The 22,345-nt window shown below is 45.0% G+C and overlaps 1 protein-coding gene across 8 annotated transcripts in view; it reads right to left on the bottom strand.

Annotated features, from left to right (window-relative positions):
* Window positions 1-22,345, bottom strand: part of mtmr4 (myotubularin related protein 4) — a 39,749-nt gene that overhangs the window by 12,422 nt on the left and 4,982 nt on the right. For 3 of the 8 annotated variants that reach the window (XM_080509161.1, XM_080509159.1, XM_080509160.1), the window contains 6 exons: window positions 22,098-22,208; window positions 7,236-7,325; window positions 2,724-2,840; window positions 1,625-1,654; window positions 1,013-1,095; window positions 19-185 (listed from right to left, as the gene is read on the bottom strand). In XM_080509161.1, coding sequence (XP_080365287.1) covers window positions 19-185; window positions 1,013-1,095; window positions 1,625-1,654; window positions 2,724-2,840; window positions 7,236-7,325; window positions 22,098-22,112 — 502 coding nt within the window. In that variant the 5' untranslated portion in view covers window positions 22,113-22,208. Of the gene's footprint in view, window positions 1-18; window positions 186-1,012; window positions 1,096-1,624; window positions 1,655-2,723; window positions 2,841-7,235; window positions 7,326-15,119; window positions 15,180-22,097; window positions 22,209-22,345 lie in introns of those variants that run through there. The other 5 variants (XM_080509163.1, XM_080509162.1, XM_080509164.1 and 2 more) reach the window with 3 other exon arrangements.

Here is a 22,345-nt window from a genome sequence, read left to right on the forward strand (position 1 = left end):
TGGTTCTATTGATCGTACCTGGACGACAGAGGTGAACATGCTGGTCTTCGTCGTCGGCGCTGCCTCCCAGACACCAGGCGTGGTAGGCCAGGGCGAAGAGGTCCTCCAGCCGGGACGGATGGGCGACGGCTCGGTTCAGACGCTTCACCCACTCCTGGCACTGCTTGAAGGTGGAGAAGTGGCATCTGGGGTGGGTGGGTGGGGGGGGGGACCATGCAAACATAAGAGAGATGCAACAAATCAAACATTGCTCACAACCTTGTGCAGTAGAAACTAAGAAAAAACAACAACACATCTGTTCAGGGATTTAAAAAGGGGCAATAATTTGGCTGCTGAATAACTAGGAACCAAGACATCACCGGGGATCTGAAGGCTGCACTGAGTTTGAACTTTCCAGATGTTACAGATGAGACTTGATCAAAAATAAGCCCAGAGTTTAATTCATTCGAAACTATGTTACTGGCATCTATACTATTTCGTAAAAAGGAATATAGAATGTGATTAAAATCATACTTGAGAATCATGATGATATCATTCTGTTTAGTCTTTCTGGTCATTCTGTTAATATTCAGGCACTTGGAAGTATTTGGTTTTGTTTAGTCATACTTGATAAGCCAAGAAATGCACCAGAAACACAATTATAAAAACAATTAGTGGTGTCTCACATTTCCACTCCACAGCTCTGGGATACAACACCACAAATATGAATGAACTTAAGACACAGTCCCAATAACGGCTAACGTAAATTATTAACCATATCTTACCCATTAACCAATATTTCCTGAGCCAAGTATCGTTATTAGGACTCTTATTGCTCTAATAAAATGGTTTTAAGGGTGATAAGGCGATAACTTCTTCCAGGTAGATAAAATCAGGTTCCTTGTTATGTTATTGATTTATGCGAAGGCCAGAGCTCTGTGATACCGCTTGTCGTCAGAGCGAAAGCAGCAGACACCCTGCAGAGTGTGTGTGTGTATGTGTGTGTGTGTGTGTGTGTGCATGTGCTGCTCACCTGACAATTTTAGAGTCTTTGCAGATGATGTGCAGCTGAAACATATCTCTGCTCTCCACGCTCTCGATGAGCCTCAGAGGCACCTGCAGGGGGAGACAGAGGGCACAGGCAGTCAGCCTGGTGTCCCACAGTCAGAGCACACAGCACATCTGCAAAGAAGTTGCCACCCTCTGGCCTAGGACGACTCCACATCGGACACATGAAGCTCAGCTTCAGGATCTCTTTCCTATGCCAACTTTGCCTATTTAACCCAACAACAGCTTGTCAAGCTCTGGAAGCTTTTTACAGACACACTCCAGAGACTAAAATTTAAAATGAAAAAGGCTGTAAAGATGCACAAAAGTGACCTCAACGCTTATGGAGAAACCTATAAAAACAGCGTTTTATTTTTAAGGAGGGAATTATAAACCTAAAGCCATGGTAACAAATACTGCAAACTCATAGTTTGCCGTCTCAAGGTCAGACTTGCACCATCATTTTGTGGTGTGCCGTTTAAAGAAAACGTCCCATCCAGCTGCGTGTAAATTACAATTCGTCGCAGGTGCGTTATGATTTTGTGACGAAGCCGTCTAGACTGTGGCAGAGGGTGGCATTTCATCATATGGTACTCACAGATATCTCATTGTCCACACCTGGGTAGGTCTAAAACACAGTGACACCATGGAGTACGTACAGGGAGGAGGAGGGAGGGACAGAGGGAGGACACAACAAGACAGGAGGAAATGGAAAAAAAATAAACATTAACCAAAAAGAAATTCAGGAGACACAGGGAAATGAAGAGTTAAAAGGAAAGAAAACACCAAAGAGGCATGCGAGATGAAAGGTAACCCGCGGCTCATGCTGTGTGCTAGCGACGGCACATGACCGGGACGGAGAGAAAGACAAACACCGACACGAGCAAAGGGCAACAAAACAGCTCAGAAGTCGGGAGGCGAGTTGTAAGGAGAGGTGTGGGTGAGAGTTGATGGCCCGTTGCCATTCACACAGAGGTCATCTGAGTTACTGGGGTCAAGGCAGAAGGCCCGCACGGTAGGAAACTCAGTCAGCTAGGAAGTGTCAGCGCGCTCGTCTCGTTTCACGCGGTGCTGGAGCCGGCCGAGGTGAGGCCGCGCTTTCAACATTGCAGCGGTCGGGCCTCACTGCCTCCTCCTTTTCAAAAGCCTCGTTTCCAGAAGCCAGACCCTTCTGGAAAAGATGACAGGGATTTGGGAAGGAGGAGGAATTTCACTGCCAGTGAATGCAAACAATTGGCCCGTTTGTATTTGAGCAAAGCCTGACGTCAGCAGGAGCGCGATGGTGGACACCGGTGCCAGTGGGGGGGGAGGCCCTTGTAGCCTGGATGTCACATTAAACCGCTCCCATGTTGGGATCAGAAGGTCCGTCGCTCCTGTGGTGCAATCCGAACACAAACACTGGTCTGCCAACTCTACGCTGGGATACGACAAAAGCTGCTTTTCCTGCACCTCGTGCAAAACATTTGCCGGTTTATTTGCCTTGTTGGCACAGTAATGTCTTTATAAAATTTATATGGGCAAAGGGGAAAAAAGACTATCAGTGTCCAAACTGAACATTACATCCTGTTCCTGCTATTGGCCTCTGCAGTGGCGTGGCTCAGCAGCAGCAGCAGCGATCGGGCTGACACTCGTCCCATTTGGGTTGAGGTGAAAATGTTGGGACTCGTCTTCTTTAGTGTCCCAAGTTGTGGACTCACATTGATCACAGAGTCCTTGAATTTGATGTGGAGCCTGTAGTTGGAAATGGCAATGATGTCTTCGTCGGCATGGCCAAGGTATTCCACCCCTTCCCCCTGAAGAACCGGGAAAGGAACCTGGGAAAGGAACACAAGACGACAACATTGATGTCTGTTCATAAAACATGGTACCCGACTGCCTGTCCAATCAAATTCTGATTGCATCAATTGTTGAAGAGTGACAAGGAAATGTCAGTTCTTGATGAGCTTGCAACACAAACATTCCAATCATTCTCACTTTCACCAACGTAAGATCACACGGGAACTGGAGCCAGAACAGCCAACCGTGGACGAAGAAGGGAAAACCCCCGATAACTAGTGAACACATGGGGACCGAGGAATCACACACATGCAAACTGCACACAGAACAACCAGGACTCAAACCTGGAACTTGCTGTAGAGTTTAGCACGACAGCACCATGCAGAATTAAACAATGACTCATAAAAACTACTGAAAGCCAGTTTCGTTTGAGGCAATACTTGGAACCACACACACACACACACGAGTAGTACATTTTCTTCTTTCTCCTCTCAGTGATACTACAGAAAGACAAAAGAGGCACATGAGAAACTGTGTGCATGTGTAGCTGTCCAATTAGCACATAGACGCTGTACAGAAGAAGCTTTGTGAGAGCTGAGTGCATGTTGGTGAGCCTGAATGAACAGACACACAAGAGGCAGAGCTGACCGACACAGAGAGAGTCTGTCCGGTACCGACGTACAGCACGGGACACCGACCTGTCCATTAAGATTCCTGGTTTTATTGCTGTCACGTCCCGGATTCTGCTTTGATTCCAGCAATAACCTTACGTCAACTTAATTGGTCCCAACATCTTTAAAGTGTTTTCCAGTTTGCTTGGTGGAGCCGGATTAGAGCCTCTTGTGGCCCAGTGGCCTTATGTTTGACACCCCTGGACGAGCAGCTTCTCCATTCAATTTCTAATTGAATGGAGCTAAAACATGAAGCTCTTTTTATAAATAGGGCTGACGAGACGGTACTAAAGTCTAACTTCATGTAACAAGATCATTTCCCACTCAGTATAGATAGATATATAAAATCTTCTTTCTGCCTATGAAAAGGTCAAACATGTGGTTAAAGTAAGGGACAGGGCAATGGCGCTCTTAATTCACACTCACAGGACATCTTCACCAGTGACAGGCCGAGGGGACCACAAAATGAGACCACAGTCTTATTTGGTTGCTGGTCGTGAGGACAACAGAGTTGCTTAGAAACAAGGTTACCTCATTCTGCATTAGCATGCACTGCTGAGTCACGCAGAGGATGCATGCTAAAAGAGAGATGCAGCGGGACAGATGGGGGGGGGGGGGGGGGGGGGGATTATAGCAGATGACAGAAAATCAGGCTTACTCGAAACGTTGGCCCACACTGTCCAAAGTGCTGCCTCATTTCATAGGACACGCACCCCAGATGTGGCTGCAAGTTAACCTACAATCAGGTTTTATCCATCAGTGGGTCAAATTTCTGATGAGTCTTAGTCCAGAGCAAAATAAATACGCGTGAAAACCACTGACACATTACTGCACCTGCTATTTGCGACTGGAAATGCGCGCGCAAGTGCTGACAGGAAGCATGATGAGGGGAAAAGAGTACAGCTTAACCTGGGAAATGGAGCACGTAGTACTCGGCCGTCACACACCGGCTGAGCCAAATATAGGCAGCAGCCCTCTTGGCGATGTGAACCGGGTACTTTGAAAACAGGAAAAAGTGGAATCTCTAAATGCAAACCGCAAAACTTCATATGCAGGAATCCAACCAAACAGTGCTGGGATAAGAAAACGGTAGATACTGTTTGAAAGAGAGTGTGCGACTATTTTCGCATTTGTGTGGATGTGACCAATTAGCATGAAACGCAGCCCTAATAGCAATTGAAAAGGCTGAAACCAGAGCGTGCAGCCGCGTGTTGTGCGCTTATCTGCTTGTGGAAGAGAGCTAACGCATCCTGCCGACAGAGCCGTGGTTGACATGCCGTACAGACTGGGAGATGCATTAAAACAAGCTGTGCTCCAAAAGTAGGTGCATGAGTCACTGAGCAGCCAGCAAGTGCAGCAGAAGATACTGTGTCACGTTTCCTCTTATGAAGCCTTCAGCAGGAGAAATATAAAAGACAGAGAGGGGGGGGGAGAGGGAGGAGGACGGGGAGAGGGAGGGGGGGTGTGTGTGAGCAGAAAGACCCGTGAATAACACTCTCTGACTTGCAAGTCGTGACTTCCGGTTTAAGCAGCCTGCTAGTGAGGAAGCGCACGTGTTCAAAATGCACACTCACAAACGCCGCTGCAGGACAACTTACACACGCATACATACACGAGTGGCTGTAGCAGGGTATGCTTGTAATGTGGCTGCAGGAAAAGCAGTAATAAGAGACATCAGCTGTCAATGAATGCATCATGGGAGTGCCCGTGTGCAAAAGAAAAGAAAAGAAAAGGAGAGACACAATGTGTGGCTGCATGTGTGAATAGAGGGGGCGGAACAGCAAAGTTTGAGACTGCAGACCGAGAACAAATATAAAACATCCGGACGGCTCACATTTACGTACTGCGTATGAACCCTGCACCTTGTGCTTCGAGGTTTTGTATAATTCTAGCCGAGGAGAATCGTTTCAAGGATCAACCCATTCTCAAAAAGAAATCAAAAGCCCACTACTGAGTGGGTTGATACTCCTTTCAAAGCAAGTGGAAACACGCTTCAATTGGAAAACACAACAGATAGAGACCCCCCCTCCCACCACGGGCAGGATGAGTCCCTCCTCCTTCCACCTTTCCTCCGTCCAGTCCTCCAGACACATAACGCTGGGCTCCATTAAACAACCAGACAGCCAGAGAGCAGCCACACACACACACACACACACACACACACACACACACACACACACACACACACACACACACACACACACACACACACACACACACACACACACACACACACACACACACACACACACACACACACACACACACACACACACACACACACACACACACACACACACACACACACACGGCCTCACACAGGGTGCACTACAAGTTGCCAGATTTGTTACTGGCATCTTCGCCGCACAACAGAATTACAAATCCTGTGCACTGAACTGACCTAAATGCTTTTAAGCCTCTTTTTATTCCCCCACCCATCTTCTTCAGTTAATTTAAGTGGAATAAAATGGTTTACTAAGTTCCCGTAGGAGTCTAAAAGAGAAAAACATATGAATTCAAATTGCAGTTGTAGTACACATCCCCAGTGAAACAAGGCTTAACATCCATTTGGTCCAAGCATGTGATCAGTGTTGGTGTTCATTTGAAGATCACATAAAAGATGAGCACCGACACAAGCAATGATATGGAAAAGTTTCAGCAAGTTGAGTGGCTGTGCCAATATGACCAGCCTCACTGTTTACCACCCTTTTACTAGTGGGACTCGTTTTTACCATTGCAAACCTCGGTGACCCCCCACCACAACCTGAACTGTTACAAAAAAAAAAGTGGAAGGGGCCTTATAACACACTATATGTGAAATACAGTTTCGTTGTTATATTGTACAACAATGAGTTAATTTTCGGAGGACAAACTCTTTACACAACCGTCTGGTGACGCTCAGCTCTAATTTTGTCCATTGGTTCACTTAAGCTATATTCCATCTATGCATCTCTCAGATCCCCCTCCCTCGGTTCAGAATCACTGGCCTGGAGTCCCTGTGTCCAAGATATTCTTGGTGGATTGTGATGTGAAGGCTAATGCTCCCGACCTGGAAGCGTCATCCATCCTACTGACTCATGTTTTTCACTAGAAATCAGGAAGGACGCTTTAGACTCTCAGAAGATCAGACTTTTGAAATAATGATTAATGCATTTTGTTCGCCCATCTTAATCAATGTGAAACATATTTAAGTCCATCATTTTGAAACTAATGGTACAATAGTTTGAACATTATAGCGAGTAAATGTGGTAGGAAATTCAGTACTGCGTTGCTGCACAACTCTTCCGTCAGTCACTTCTGACTGCACCAACAAATGCTCGGTCAACATATTTAATTTCCTGTTCTCTAAACTCTCATTCTGTTTTTGTCAACACTTTGCAAAGGTTCATATAATTCAAGTCTGTGCCTGCGGACCTTTTGATTGTTGCTTGGGAGAAACGACAACACGTGATCTTTTCACTGCGTTCAACCGCTGCCAAATGATAACATCTGATCCTCCATAAAGTTATCTCACGAGGTTTTATTTTGTGATAAAGTGGGAGTGGCAGAGTGATGAAAAACAGTCTTTGGCAGCAGGTAGTGGCTCAAGCAGTAATGGTTTGGCACAGAAGCTCACTTCCCCTGAAGATTAGTCGTGTCAGACAGACATACTGGGGTTTTTTGGGGGTTTTTTTTTAGCACCAAGACTGAAAAAACATCGAAGTACTTGACCGAGAGACATGAACCCGAGTGCCGGAGCTTTGAAAGTACTGTCCAGCTCACCTGAAGGTTTTCATCCTCCTTCACCAGCTCCTTCTGGGGGAACAGGTCCTTGGCCTTGATGTACTCCAGGCTGGGAGGCCCCTCTTCACCCTGTCACACACAAAGTGGGACTGATAAGTACTTCAGCCCTCATACGAGATTAACTTAAAAAAAACAAAAAAAAACTAACAAAACAAAAAAAACGTACATAGAACATAAAATGTTGAAACCTCTGAAAAAAAAAGCTGGGACATTTAAGAAATATAAAGGCCATTACGGCTATAAAATACAAAAAAAGAGAAACATTCACTACCAAAAAAAAAAAAGAATTTTGGTGGTCAATGTAAATTTTAACCAGAAGAAAACAGACTGAAAAGTTTGCTGCAGAAACTCCCAACAACTAGTGAACGCCCTCAGTCGATCATCGTGGCTCCTCTCTGGGGGTAATCCAGGTGGATTTCACAATCACCACCAGCGAGCTCACAAAGATCACACAGTGGATTAAAAATTGACTACGGGAGACATAAAATTTCATTGAAAAGAGCTGCAGCCAGCAGAGAACCTCATGGTGTGTCAGTGAGTCAAGTTTCTTTTTAATTTTCATTTTAAATCATTCACGACTTGATCCTCTACAGCATTTTCCATGACTGATGAATTACGACTTTGAAGGAGTAATTCTCGATTTGCATATTTATATTGTATTTGCTCCGACACGGCACCCCATGTGCAAATGACAGAGCTGGGGACTCGATATCAAATACATGTAGACTTTGTGACAGGGTGCAACAACCCAAGGCAAACAAAGAAGGGACGATTAAGTTAAGTATTTCACACACTTCACCTGACTGACGGAGTGGCCTTTTCTCACAGAGCTTAAACTTTACCTTGCTAGAAGCCCATTCAGTCACAGATTACCACGTCTCACATGGTCAAACACACCAACTAATCCAACTCAACGCAAACATTTCTGAGGCTGCTGATAATGAAATGGCCCCACGAGGCCTTATCAAGTTCACACCTGCTCCATTAGATGGTTGGCTAAAATTAGACTGCAGCACTTTAAGAAGCGGCAGAGGTGGGAACGAGGGAGAAATAAAAAGGGGGCAGTCGACCCCGTCGTTGCGGCTTCTAATGGGGCCGAGTTCTTCTGAGACCAAGCAAACACTCTGATCGGCTCGTACTTCAATCACCGCTGGTGAAAGAGCAGGCAACACGGCCATGGCCTTCGCTCCATTGATCCCTTTGTCAAAAAAATTATCATATAAATTAGGACTCCCTCGGAATTGTCCCTGGGTGAATACATACATGAAGCTGATTTACATGTATACTGGTTTTGGCACACGGCTTGATTTGAGTGTATTTGTAATGCGACATCTATATCAAAGTGTAGGGGCCACCTGTTCCTTCTGTGCAAGATTCAAAATCAATCAGGTGTCAATAATAATAATCTACATGCAAATGTTTTATTCTCCAACAGAGGCCAAATTACCAACAGGTTAGCTGCAGGCTGACTGACGACTGCTGCCGCTTCACTGGAAATGGGTCCATCTGATTTCATGCCATTGTGGTTCTTCAATGAAGACAAGAATTATAACCCGACTGGGTGGTTTACTTCACATTCACCGAAAGCCGTTGCGTCTCAGGAGAAACGACACAACTGTCATACATTTTCGCACGAAACCCCCCCCGATGTCTATCCACAAGGAACACCTGCCATGTTCATAGCGTCTGCATCTGTCATCCAAAGGTCTAAGCCTGCGATTACACCACGCAATAAGCATGCCACCCATTGGGCTGACTGGGAACAGATGGATATAGTGTCCCCACAGTGACAATCCCTCCCCTAAAAGACACCAATATGTCAACGTGTCGTTTCAAAAGCATGAATATAAACGCAACAATGTGGCATCACTGATGATGGCTGCTGAAATCACAGTCAACATAACCCTCCTCCTATTGCAGTCAACTCGAAATGTTTAGTCTATTTTAGCAGAGTGTAAATCATTAAAAATTGGATATATACAACCAACTGAACTCGTGACCCGATATAGTATAATAGAAAACTTGATATCTCTGGATATTTTGGCGAGATATAAAAAGATATACCCGAACTGATCGAGCTGAAAATAATACCAAGTGTTTCAGTTCTCGCAGATAAATCACAGGTGACAAGGTGTTTGGATAAAGACTCTTTTGCAGCTTCTTTTTCTGCCATGATGGCTTTCTTTTATAGGCACAGGAAGTCGGGAGGGCAGCGGCGATTAATGCGGTAAGTCACTACACAAAGCCAGTCGACTCATTACTTCTGCAACATAAACTGCAACAAATGGCGGCACTGATGGCGGGCATGGAGTTCTGCACCGGACAGTGGAGTTGGTCGACACGCTCCTAAAATATCTCTCACAAATTAAAGGTTCTCCTGGCCTACTTGAAGCCAATTGCCATTTATTGGCAACTACTGCAAAATAATTAGCAGAAATATCAATCAGAATGAGATTTAAAAGATACCAGCATTTGCAAACTGAACAAACTAGCAATGGCCCATTGAGCCTTAAAACCCAACTTCTAACATATGATAGTTACGAGTCAGACGAGATGAAGGAGCAACAGGGTTCAAACATTAGACTGTGGAAAAATAATAATTACAGATGACATCCCCCCCAAAGAATCTAATTCGTGTTTCTGCAGACAGAACATGAGACAAACTGAAACGTTGTGTGGATTGTTGGGCTTCACAACATATCAAAGTTATCATTATCATGATATAAACATGCATAATATACATCACAAAAGACTGTATAATGCACGGAAGTGAGAATCATCCTTGGTCATTTATGAAATGCATGCCGATATGTGTGATTTAAACCCATCTCAGATGCTCAATGTGAAATTTACTCAGAATGACTCAGAATAATTAGGACTTGAACATTTCCTGGCAGATTACTCAACGAGTCAAATGCAGTTTGCCATGTGTGGAAAATCTCACTTAAATGATTAGTATCTGAACTACTATTGTTTGTGTTTAGGCCACCTTTGTATTGTGTATCTGTTGCTATGATTGGTGGACAGAGGTGGAACTACAACAATACTTGAAGGGCAAGTATGAAAGGAAAAAAAGGAAAGACTGAAAGTAGACTGGAAGTAGAAAAGTAACTGAGAATGCACCAGTGCAAAAACAATTATCAGGGCATACTGTTCAATACTAATTTGTTAAACATTGTTTGTCATTATGGTCTCAAACCACAAAAATATGGCGTGCTATGACAAGAGCAAATCTGCCAACCATTCCACCAATTCTTATTATTAGATCTTCAGTTTGAAATGAGCATTATCGCTTTAGTGAAACATGTTTAACCTTCAATTCCAGACTGGTCTCGCCACCTCTGACCCGAGTCGGCTGTCAGAATCAAACTGATGAAGCAGCGGCGCGTCATCAATTTTTCCTCATTTCACCTGAGACGGGGTGGAGCTCGACAGTGGCCATCAGTCAGAGGCATCCTGTGAGATTCAGGTCATAACAGCCTGAGCTCAGATCACTGTTGCTGGGCAGCCTGAACCTCCAGCCCGTCATCCGGCCACGGACTCATTCGCTCTCGGAATAAACTTTACCGTGGCGTGCCGGACAGCCGTCATAAATTACCGCATGTGCTTCCATTACAGAACCAACCCTCCAATGAAATTCAATGCCAATCAGTTGAGAGGAGCCGACATTCAATTATCACTCGCATGGGCACGCGTGCATAACGTCAATAATCCAGCCAGCCTCTTGGTAGCCATACATCTTGTGCTGCACTACCTGGTAGACACTTGGCACCATTTATACAATTGTATAATGGAGCAGCCCCGATGCAGCATTTCTCTAAGAGCTGTGCCAGAACACACTGTACTAGTCCGTAAACTGACCAAAAGTTGTGCAGCTCGCCCATTAGGAAACAGGACAGCTCTGTCCAGGCAGTTTATAGAGACAACAAGGGACTGAAAATGTCAGACACACCAAACTGCTATAAAGCACAGACATCATCAAGGTAGCCGTTTTTTGGAGGAAAAGTTCCAGCGACTGTACCCTCTGTCCCGCACATTCAGCTTCACCTCTGCACGAGAGGACACTTTATTAAGATGGGGCTTAAGAGTCATTACATTTGGGTGAATATACACGCGGCGATGCACGTCTCTTCACCAATCTTTGCTCCATTGCATTGTATCCAAAGACAATCAGCTTACGCGAGATTAAAAAGCAGACGAGAAAATGCTCTCGCTGCCACCCGACTCGCAAAGATGGAGCACAGCTTGTCCTGTGCCCGACGCGTTTTCTGCTTCGTCACTGCTGCGAGCCTCCGCACCCTCCCCCCCACCTCTGTCCAACCGGCGTTCAACAAAGCTGGACCTGACAGGCGTGCACGCACAGGCACATGTACGCCTCCATGAACTCGAATATAAAAAAAATGTCAAGCGTCTATAGCACATGCGACATCACAAGAACATGTGCTTCCCCAAACAGTATCAGCCTCAGAATCAACCGACTGGACAGCCGCGACACGGCAGAACGGCAGACGGCGTGTGCAGGGAACAACGTGCAGAGGTCCTCATTAATGCAGCGAAAGAGGGTTTTATTTGTTTGGGAACGAGCAGAAGCGAGAACTGCTGCTTTCCACATGTTTCTGCACTGAACTGAAAGGAAACATGAAAACAAGGGCAGTGTGACATTAGGTAGAAAAGGTAGAGACTGAAAATGACTGGCACAGACTTCATGAATAAGTGTCTGGTTGCCATGGATACAACAACCTCTTTTTTTTCCTCCCTTATGTAGAGATTTTTTTTCACTCCAAAAGCTTTCTGTAACAATTTGCTGTCTTCACTCACCAGATTATTTACTTAATCTGACTGCATCGTGCAGCGCTTCTCTAATCTGCACAACTGTAGCACAAAGCTCCCGAGGTGATCATCTCCAAAGGGGGGGGGGGGGGGGGGGTACACACACACACCTTTTAAACGTCCTGTGATTTGATGTACTGGACAGAAAATGAGGCAGACACTACTTAGCACAATGATGGAATATCAAGCATGACCTTTAATTACACAGCGCCAACATGGACGTGGCAAAATGAAAGGAACCAGCTCCAACATTGAAAAACAAGCAGGACAAAAGCAGTCTTATCTGAGCGGAGTTGAGGAGGACCGCCTGAAGTAAAGGTCAAGATCAATGGCGGAGTATGACTAATCTCTTTCAATGCACCTCTTTCTCCCCGTCCCGTCTCTGATATTAATAATTAACTGACCACCATGTTCCGAACCATCAATCCAATTTTTAGTTTTAGAACTGGGCTGAACCCGCAAGCGCCGAGCAAAAAGCCGCACAGCAGCAGGTCGTCTTTAAGTTAGAAGCTCATCCAACAAAAGGACTCAAGTTATGTAAAATTGTGTGTATATTTACATAAATGATGGATGAGTATAATAAGTGAATTACTAGACTTCAGAAATCAAGGCGGATGATTCTCGACACAATATCGACAAGGTCAATGAAAATACTGCAAAACACAGACTGTAATGCAACGAACACACTGCTTCCATACATTGTGCAGTCATGCTCTGCATGACATTACAACATTTGGCCAACCGTATGGAGCCCTTGTTGCCCTCATGAAGATGCCAGTCGGTCAAGTCACATGTGTGGAGAGAGCAAAGTAAACTCTAAAAGGATGTAGGGATGGACACGTATTTGGAAGGTTTTTGAAAACGACTGAATTTAAAGTTGTATACCAAAACACGTCTCTTTAAAGCCTCTGGCTTCACTTGGACTGCTGATTCATTTAGGTCATGAGTATAACAGAATCTCAGCCATGGAAAAATCTTAACTAATCCAATTAGCCGTTTTTTTTATAGCCCCACTTAGTTCAGACAACACATTACAGTGGGAGAGAAATGCTGTATGGTGGAAAAAAAAAGGTACCAGAGCTTGATCACAACTGTGGCGATTGTGATGAAAACAATGCTGCTTCTTTGTGCACCGGAAGAGTGACAGGACTGTGAGCCTCTCGACACACAGAGGACGGGGATACTAAATTATACAGACACTGACGCAAAAGAAGAAGTGCCGACTCAGCTGCAGCACAGACGTATTAAAGAGAGATCATAAATTGTGCAACACCAGGCCAAACGATAACAGGAACCAGCCGCTGCCGTCTTCCTGGTCAGTCTCATGACCTTTTAAAACACTTTCTCTCCAATTAATGAACGCCATCAACGTCCCTTGGTGCAAAACTTTCATGTACGTCAACGCCACAAAGTAATCCCCGAGCCAAATGTTGTCTAGACAAAGTAGGAGCAGCAATCATTTAGGACGTCGGCTCATTGCCTGATCATTTGTCAACGTGTCAGTCTGCCACTTCAACTGCAACTGAAACGTCTCACGAACCAGAGGATGGATCGCCTCGGAACGTCGGAGGCATTCATGCTTCTCAGAGGACAAAAACCTCATTATTTCAGTGATCCCCCCGACTTCTCCTGCAGCAGCACAGTGCGTTTTACAAGCCGTATTAACAAGTGTCAGTACTTTTGTCTTTATTGTTTGACTCTATAAAAAACACAAACCGAGTAAGGGTAGGGGTTAATACGGGGCGCACTTGTTGGCTGCCAAATCTATTTCTAATCATGTTGAACCAACAATTGTCTACGATGACTCAGCACACATCAAGTTGTTGAAATATGTTTTAATATGAGATTGTTCTATTTAGTCGACTCTTATTTCATCAGGACTGAATCGCTTCCTTCAGACTTGACATGAAACATTTGCAGGATGTGCCGTTATTTTCCCTGCCGCTTGGAACTTTGCGTGGCTACAAGTCACTGCTATTTTCAGCAGCAAACTATTACAATATGCAAAAGGGAAAAGAACAGAGTGCAACCGTTGGGAACATACATTCAACAAATAGTTGCAAGTAAAACTGAACAAATAAGCAACATGGGCCAGAGCACAATGTTTCACCTTGTGCCATTATGGGATCAAAATGTTAATACAGACGGTGTGTTACATCTGAAAAAATAAAATAAAATAAATAATGATATTTAGATAATAAGATTTTTACACTAAATAAACTTGGTGGACACTCACAATAGGGGGCGATCTCTAACTCGCATGGCTTTTCATGCTACAAGCCTTCAGTCTTCATGCAAGATGACTTGGTTTCTTATTATTTGAACAGTTTTGTCCTGTTTTACAGCTTTAAAGCAAGAATGTGCAATGCTATCTACTAACATAAGGGCTGGCAAGTAAGGTGAGAAGATACGAGCTGAAAAAGACTTGTTAAAAGTTAGCGGTGCAGACAGTAAACAGCACTGAAAGGACAGAAGTGAGACGGGAAACCGCTCATTTAAAGGCTTAGGGACAGAAAGCGGACGGTATCCCAACCCTGAGCTCATAACCTTGGTTTGCATCTTCAGACAGAATAGTGACACGGCCAACACCTGTTCTGCATCCGTCTTTGTGCAGAGCCCAACCGTGCAGCTCTTCCACTGCAGTGGATGCATTTCATCGTTGAGGCTCCAACACAATGAGCGCACAATGTGCTCGCTCCCAGCAGCACAAGCCATTTCCACCTCCCACTCCCGATCTTCCCCGCCTGCCAATCAAGGCAGCAGCTTGGAGCTCCCTGTACCAAGGCGTGAGGAACGGCAGATAAAAGTAGATTTTCATCACCTCGCACTCCCGAGGCTCTGTGGTAACGCATGTAATTTGCGTGGACTCGGTGATGTTAGTTAATAACTGCATCGCTCACGTGTATCGACCACCACCATCACCCCTCCTCTCACCCCCCCCCCACTGAAGCGGGTGAAAGAGTACACACCCATTTGCAAAGCAGACTCTCAAAGCAAGAGAAGAGCTCCAGAATAAAAAGGGTGTGCACTTACAAAGCAGTTGAGCATGGAGCAGGACACCCTCCCCGCGAGGCTCATGTCGAGGAGAGGCAGGACGCTGCCTGAGTGACACGCAGCCTACAGAGCAGCAGCACGACCAGAGCACGAGGAGCCGGCATAACCATTCTTCTCTCGGCCTCTCCTCCTCCGAACCGGCTGCCTACAACCCCGAAGCCGCCCCCCCCACCCACCCACCCACCACCACCACCACCACCCCCACCCCCGCCGTCGGCACGTCTCAACCTTCTCAGGAGGAGCTGCGGGACAACATGCCGCCGAGTGCCGGCTCTCATTCAGGGACCCCACCCCCCCCCCCACCCCACCGCTCCCAAAGAGGGACAGAAAGGAGCTCGCCGGCGTGTGAAGAAAGCCCCCGCCGCTGACGAGGAAACGGGAGGATAGTCCACAGGAAGTAAAGGAACAAGAGAGGCAGTCCGTCCAATTGGCCGAGTTACAACCGAGGGGGGGGGGGGGGGGGGGTAAAAAAGTGATGAAACAACTGCAGATGTGCTCTTTCAGCTGTAGCAAGGAGGATGGGGCGACACTGCGAGAGGAGAAAGGAAGACAGAGGGAACTGCCTGATGCTAAGCTCCACCCCTCTGCATGCGCATCCACCTCCCTCTCTCATATTCACATGCTCACATTTCTCCCTCTCATCCCTCACTCCTCCCCCCCCCGCTCCCTCCTCCGTTCACCCTTCACCGATATCTCCTCATAAATATGCCTCTCGCTCAGCAACCAGGCAGTAAAGCCTAAAGTGCATGGCTGGCAACGGGAGGATGCTTCGGCTGCAGCACGTGCGCCGTCCACTGCAGCAGCACACTGTGGCCATTTGCTGGAGCGCACACAGACACGCAACACGCAATTGCAACGCGGAGTCGCCGCGGAGAGCAGGGGAACTCTGCGTCCAGCTGTTGGACGGCATCCCATCACAAAGGCATTGCATTGGCGGCAGTGGATGGAGTGCGGAAGAGGAGTACGTGGCAGAGGACGGAGGAGGGCGGGTGTTCAGCAGAGTGAGTCTGGACCGGAGCTCTGGTGACACAGCATTCTGCAAATTCCTTCTTTGAGGTTCCTCTTTGTGTACTCGTCACACAATGCACTCAGCACCACCCTTGACTTACCAACAGGGAAGGTCACTGCACGTTCACTGCGTATATGATGTCCTGTATAATACTACAGGAGGACATGGAGCTCTGCCCCCCCCCCCCCCCCCCGGAAGCATCGTGACAGCCATTCACCTACAGCAGTACGACCCCGTGTTATGTAACGGCTATAGCGTATTACAAGAAGACTATAGGCTGGATGCACACTGCAGCGCAATTAAATTCACTTTATTTTGACATGGTAAAGACTCACTTCAATGGGAGCTTGGTTTATGACCACAGTCATTATTTGTTGTACTCGAACTTAAATGAGCAACACAAAAATACTGAGCTGGAAATTTAATATTTCTCGTGCTTCATTGCTCTGTACTGTGAAAGATGGTTAAAATCTCACTTTGTATCCGACAATAATGCTGATCCCATTTCTAATCCGATAACAAGTACAACCACAGCTGCTCAGACACTGAAGTAAGGATCAACTTATGTCAGAAGAGAAAGCAAGGTATTCTTTCCGATCAGTTACTAAAAAGGATACCAATCAAAAAGTATTATTCTTTATGCAAGTGGTAGTTTGTCAAGAGTCCAACATGAGCTTCGGTATCCACTATTTATAAAACGTACCAGCATAATTCAACTTTAATGCAAAAATCCACAAAAACACTGGCACTATATCTAAAAATAGTAACGTCAATGAAAATATGGATATTTTCATAATTGATCTAAAAACCAACCTACATCGGAAATATCAATATTGAGGTATCGAGTTGGATCTCACTATGTTAATGGCAAATATTGAGGCCCATTATAAAGAAGCCTCTCTAAACATAACCTATTGTAAAGTTCTTGAGGCTTATAGTATTAAATATATAAGAATAAGAACAAAAGGTTAGTTTTCACCTCTTGCAGAAGGAAATACTTGTAATCGCCACAAAAACAAAACCCAACAACACTGTATATTATCCACCAATAATTTAAATCCAATAAATATTCACCAGCATGCACAATCCAGTATTTTAGAAATCCAATATCAGGCAACATCTATCTTTGAACAGTGACAGTCATGCCAACCCGCCTATTGATATTAACATGTGATGTGATTCCTGCACAGCTTGGTCCGTGCCTTTAGTTATGGAAACACAAAACAAAAACTTGAAAGACTTGAAATTGCAGCTTCTGTACTAGGTACTTCCTCAGTTTAAATATAGTGCCGTGGTCGGATTGAAGAAAAAAAACACATTGTATTTGTCTGTAATTTTGCTAATGGACTGAAAAAGCCACGTGTTGGATTGAAAGAGAATAAATCTGCCTCATTTGGGTCTATAAAAGCCTGAATGCTTCAAGCGGTCTTGTTAAATTGCTCAGTTTCTTTAATGCAAACATCACATTTGACGTCAATATACGGGACAGGAGAAGGCAGGGCGCGTTGCACTCGTGTGACGCAGAAGTTGCATTTAATCAGTAAATGGACGTGTGAATCTGCTGCAGTAGAGGCAGCTGCACAAATCAAGCGGAGCCTCACTGGCAAATCACCTTCCTGTCACCTGGCAAACCTGTGACCCACAGGGAATCTCCACTTGCAAAATAAAGAAGTGAAACAAAGCGTTGCGATTCACCAGAAAAGCCTTAACCTTTACAAAGCAACAAAAGGTTCTTGCTGTTCTATGGTTTATAATGTGCTTTAAAATTCAGGGTGCTGGAGGAGATATTGTAAATATGCTCACGAGAAGCGACGCCAGTCTTATGATGTCAGGTGACGGGGAGAAAAACACTGCAGCATAAAAGGTTTTTCTTTTCTTTTTTTCTCCCTTTTGGAAAAATCCCAGCTCTGATATTCCAGAGAAATGCCACCTCATCAATTCTTCTCCTCAGGGAGGTATAGCCAAAGCGGTTTTTAATGATTTACAGGGACTTGAAACACGAAATAGACAAAATCGATCACTCGTCATAGTTTGTGAATAAAATTGATGCTTTAGTTCGAAACTTGTATATGTGCTCTGAAGCTCATCCATGAGAGAATGTTTAATGCCTTCATTTAGAGGCCGAGGGCACCAAACATGGCACCCGTGGAGCAAAACCAGACCGCAGGGAATTAAATCCAGCCGGCCAAACCACCAAAGAAATTGTAAACATTTTTTTTTAAAGAAGCCAAAACACTGAGCTGCGATTTTGGTGACGCGACCATGAAAGCTGGCTCCTTCATTGCTATCAGGGCGAGTTTGTAAAAACGTACATAATGCAACGAGAGGTTTTTGTTTTTCTGAAACATTTCATTGTCTCCTGCAACAGAACTTCTGTTTAAAAATCGCCTTTTTGGTTTTGTGAAAAAATAAAATAAATAAAATTACAACATTTTGATGGTGTAAAAAGTTCAAATTTAAAGGTTATCATGGCACTCGAGATGAAGTTGTGGGCCGCTGGACTCAAATGTGTTCGACAGCCCCGGTGTCGAGTGACAGAAAGAGAAATGCCCTCGTGTGACACGTACCCACGTTCAGGATTTTTTAAATCATGGTCATCGTCTGAACTCCAGCCACAAAAGTGAGCACCAGAATCGCCCCCTGGGGGGGTCTCAGGTCTTATTTTAAGAAATGAGGCCAACGAGTCACCAATGCAGGGTGTCAGCCTACATGTTGATGCAGAGCTATAGAAACAGGGTTTAAACAAGACATGAGGCCCGAGGACAGCAGCCCATACAAAGTGAAAACTCTATATTTTACTGTTCATACACGCAGAAACCTGCTAGATTGACTCTTAACTTATCAAGCTGCAGCTCCAACAGCTACAGTTACCATCGTTCAGATTTTGGTAATGTGTTTCAAGAATCGTTTAAAAAAAGACCACAATGTACAGCCAGTATGTAGAAAAGTGTTAGTTTGTTCCTGTTATGGTAACAGGTGGTTGCAACTCTGGAGGTGGACTTTCAATATTATTAAGTGACTCCCAGCAGACTTGGACCTTTGTGGAGGATCAACAATCACCAAGAAGAGGAATCAAAGTGGATTGTTTGGGACGACGCAGGCAGGACCTGTGGTGATTTGCTGGACTCTGCAGGGTCTATTATGACAATACGCTCTATCCGGATCCTCATAACAGTGCTAGAGAGAACACGCTGCACTTTCTCCAGTCAAAAAAGATAGAGTGACTATCAATACAAACCAAAATCTTAGTTCACAGGAAGCCGTGCCAAAGAAATCATTCTGTTACATCAGAACAGGTTCCGAAAGACAAAAATTGTGATGAAGGGGGATTCAGTAAGAAAGGTCAAAAAGCAAAAGTTTCTTCAAGAAGCAGAAACCTTGAATAAACCCCGCGGGTCAAACTTTAACAGAAAGCTTCCGGCGGCCGCTCGGCACGTCATGAAAAATTAATCCCACACACATATAGGTGATTTAATCCTTTTGTAAGGAGGTGACATCACATAGAGAAGTGACACAGAAACATGGCCTTCGTGTAGAACCGCTTGCTAATTGCGTAAAAACCCCTACAAGGGAGCTTTCCAGGGCACAGCGGGGTAAAACAACCACCATGTCCTGGTTTCCCATGCTGGCTTTAATGCACAATACAGAAAAAAAGGCCTGAACTTAATACTTCCCTTTTTTTGTTTCAGTGGGAAATAAATACTTGAGACTGGGAAGTAATTAAAGGCTGCTTCACAAGACAGGATTAAAGAGATTGGATTACCTGTGGAACAAAACATGTCAAAATCCCACCTGAGAATAAAACCCTGATCAACAACTGGAGGAAGACGTTTCCCTCGATGTGTGGCCACGGGGGCAAAATAATGACTCAGGCAGCAAACTTGCAATTTCACCCTGCCTCTACAAATCATACCTTATCAACTGCAGATAGTTGTAGTACTTTGGGTGTGTTCAGTATACCTGGCATTGCTCTTTGAGTGTGGTTTCCAAAGCACAGCGTACCACACCCACCCACGCACTGAAGCACAACACGCTCTGCACGAGGGCGGCGGGAGAAACAATGATGGTTTTTTGGGGTTTTTTTTTTTAGAAATGCATCAAATTAAATTTCAAAACGGGAGCAGCCAGAGACTGGCGGAAGTTTTGCATTCCCATTTTACGTGGTTCAACGGGCACATTATTTGCTCATCAGCACTGCCATCAATTAAGCCTAGAGCTCCTATAAAAAGGCTGAGAACTGGGCACACGGCCACCGTGACATTCTGTGGATCAAGCTGACCAGAACCTCAGGACGCACGTCCTCCTGTTACACTTCCTATTTCTGTCCTTCTGAACGCTGTGCCCGTTAGTTTCAAGAGGAATTTGTCACACATCTGACCAATACCCCCCCCTCCTCTCTCTCTCTCTCCCAAAGCATCACCCATTCCAAGTGAAGTCCACTTACTGAAGTAGAGGCGAGGGGTGTAGCAGTGAAACCAATTGAAAAATCATTTGTTTGCTGAAACTGCCGGGCATCCAAACGCTGTATACTCATTTTAACCCCACATACAATAACTACCGTGAAATAAATGGCTTTAGTGGCTAATTTGTATGGTAAGTGAAGACGTGACGAGCCCCGCAGGTTGTACATTATGTTTACTGTATTCAGTTCAGCCCTCGGGTCCACAGCTACGGCATGCTTCGACAGAAGCGGCATTAATCCACGAATCAGCAAGTCTGAGTAACATTATCCCGATGTGCATGTAGGAGCTTGAAGCAGCGCGATTGATTGTCAATTTCTTACTGCACGAGTACAAATGTTTGGCTTCAGAAATGAAATGCCATGTCATCCACGGGAGCCGGCAAGCCGCATAAATGAACAAAACCCAGATTATATTTAAGAAACTGGCTCCTTTCCCTTGAACACTTTGCTAATCTATTAACATTTTCTTCAAGCACTGAATAAGAACGTTCACCAACTTAAGATGTTGTGCAGAGAGGATCGTTAAATGAACGACGCCAAGAGTGCTTTTCTGTACAAAAAAAAACTGAGTTTTATAAAAGGGCACATAACAGGTGCTTAAAACAGTGCAAGATGAATTACTGGCCAATACGCAACGCTTTAAGGTTAAAAACGTGTGCATGAATCAAAACATCAGAGCAATAAAGTTGTAGAACTGGAGAGGAAACTACAGCAGAGGTAAAAAGAGACGCTGGCTGATGATAATTTACTCCTCCCCCACAAAAAAACCCCTAGAATTCCCAGTTTACACCGGAGGAGTAATCAGACAGCCATTACTGCCCCCTAATACCATGAAGAGCCAGTAGGAGTCAGTAATATGGCAGCAATTACCTGAACCCTCACCGGCATAAAGGGAGAGGTACTGAAACTGGCAGTAAATTAATCACGAGCCTTTATTTTAATGACCTTGAACATTGGATCAGGAGTATCTTAAAAACCTTGATATGGTAATTTCCCTGCCCTCTCTTAAGCCCGAAGAATACTTTCAAGTTAAATACTGAAATCACCTAAACACCAAACAACAAAAGTCAAAAAAGGCGTTCAGAAAGAAAGAAAGAAAAAATGGCACATTTTAAATTCATTTTGATCTCAAGTTTGAAAATACATTCTGTTTGTTAATCATAAAGGTTGTATTCAAGAAAGTAGACTCTATTGACATGCATGCCTCACCGAGCGGCCCTGAGGTAAATTACAGAGTCTGAGCAGTGCAAGCTGCAGTTAAGCATGTTGCAACACACTTCATTTGGTTTGGGCCTGCTATCGCAAGGAGCCATTTCCCACGTGACAATGAAGTCCTGACTTGCTCTTTCACCCTATGGAAGTCATGCAGGGAGCTCAGAACAGTACGTGCTATAAAGAGGGAACCAGCAATCCTGTGTGTGTGTGTGTGTGTGTGTGGGGGGGGGGGGGGGGGGGGGGGTATAAATATATTTATGTTTGCATGTACCGATTGGCTCACCATGCTGCCAGCCGCTGCTGTAGACAGAGTCGGATCGCTCCTCTTCAGGTTCCTCCCGCTCCTCCTGTCTGCTGAGCTCCGCCGGGCCAGCGATGGCTGCTGCCAACACAAAAACAAAAACACGCCACCTTCAGACTTGAGGATGTGGGTGGTTGTGGAGTGAGAGTGTGCAAAGGGCTGAAAGCTCTTGGGTTGAAGGAGATCATGGAGATTAAAAAGGCTGCAGCGAAATAGTC

Source organism: Blennius ocellaris, assembly GCF_963422515.1.
Source record: "Blennius ocellaris genome assembly, chromosome: 14".
Taxonomy (NCBI): domain Eukaryota; kingdom Metazoa; phylum Chordata; class Actinopteri; order Blenniiformes; family Blenniidae; genus Blennius; species Blennius ocellaris.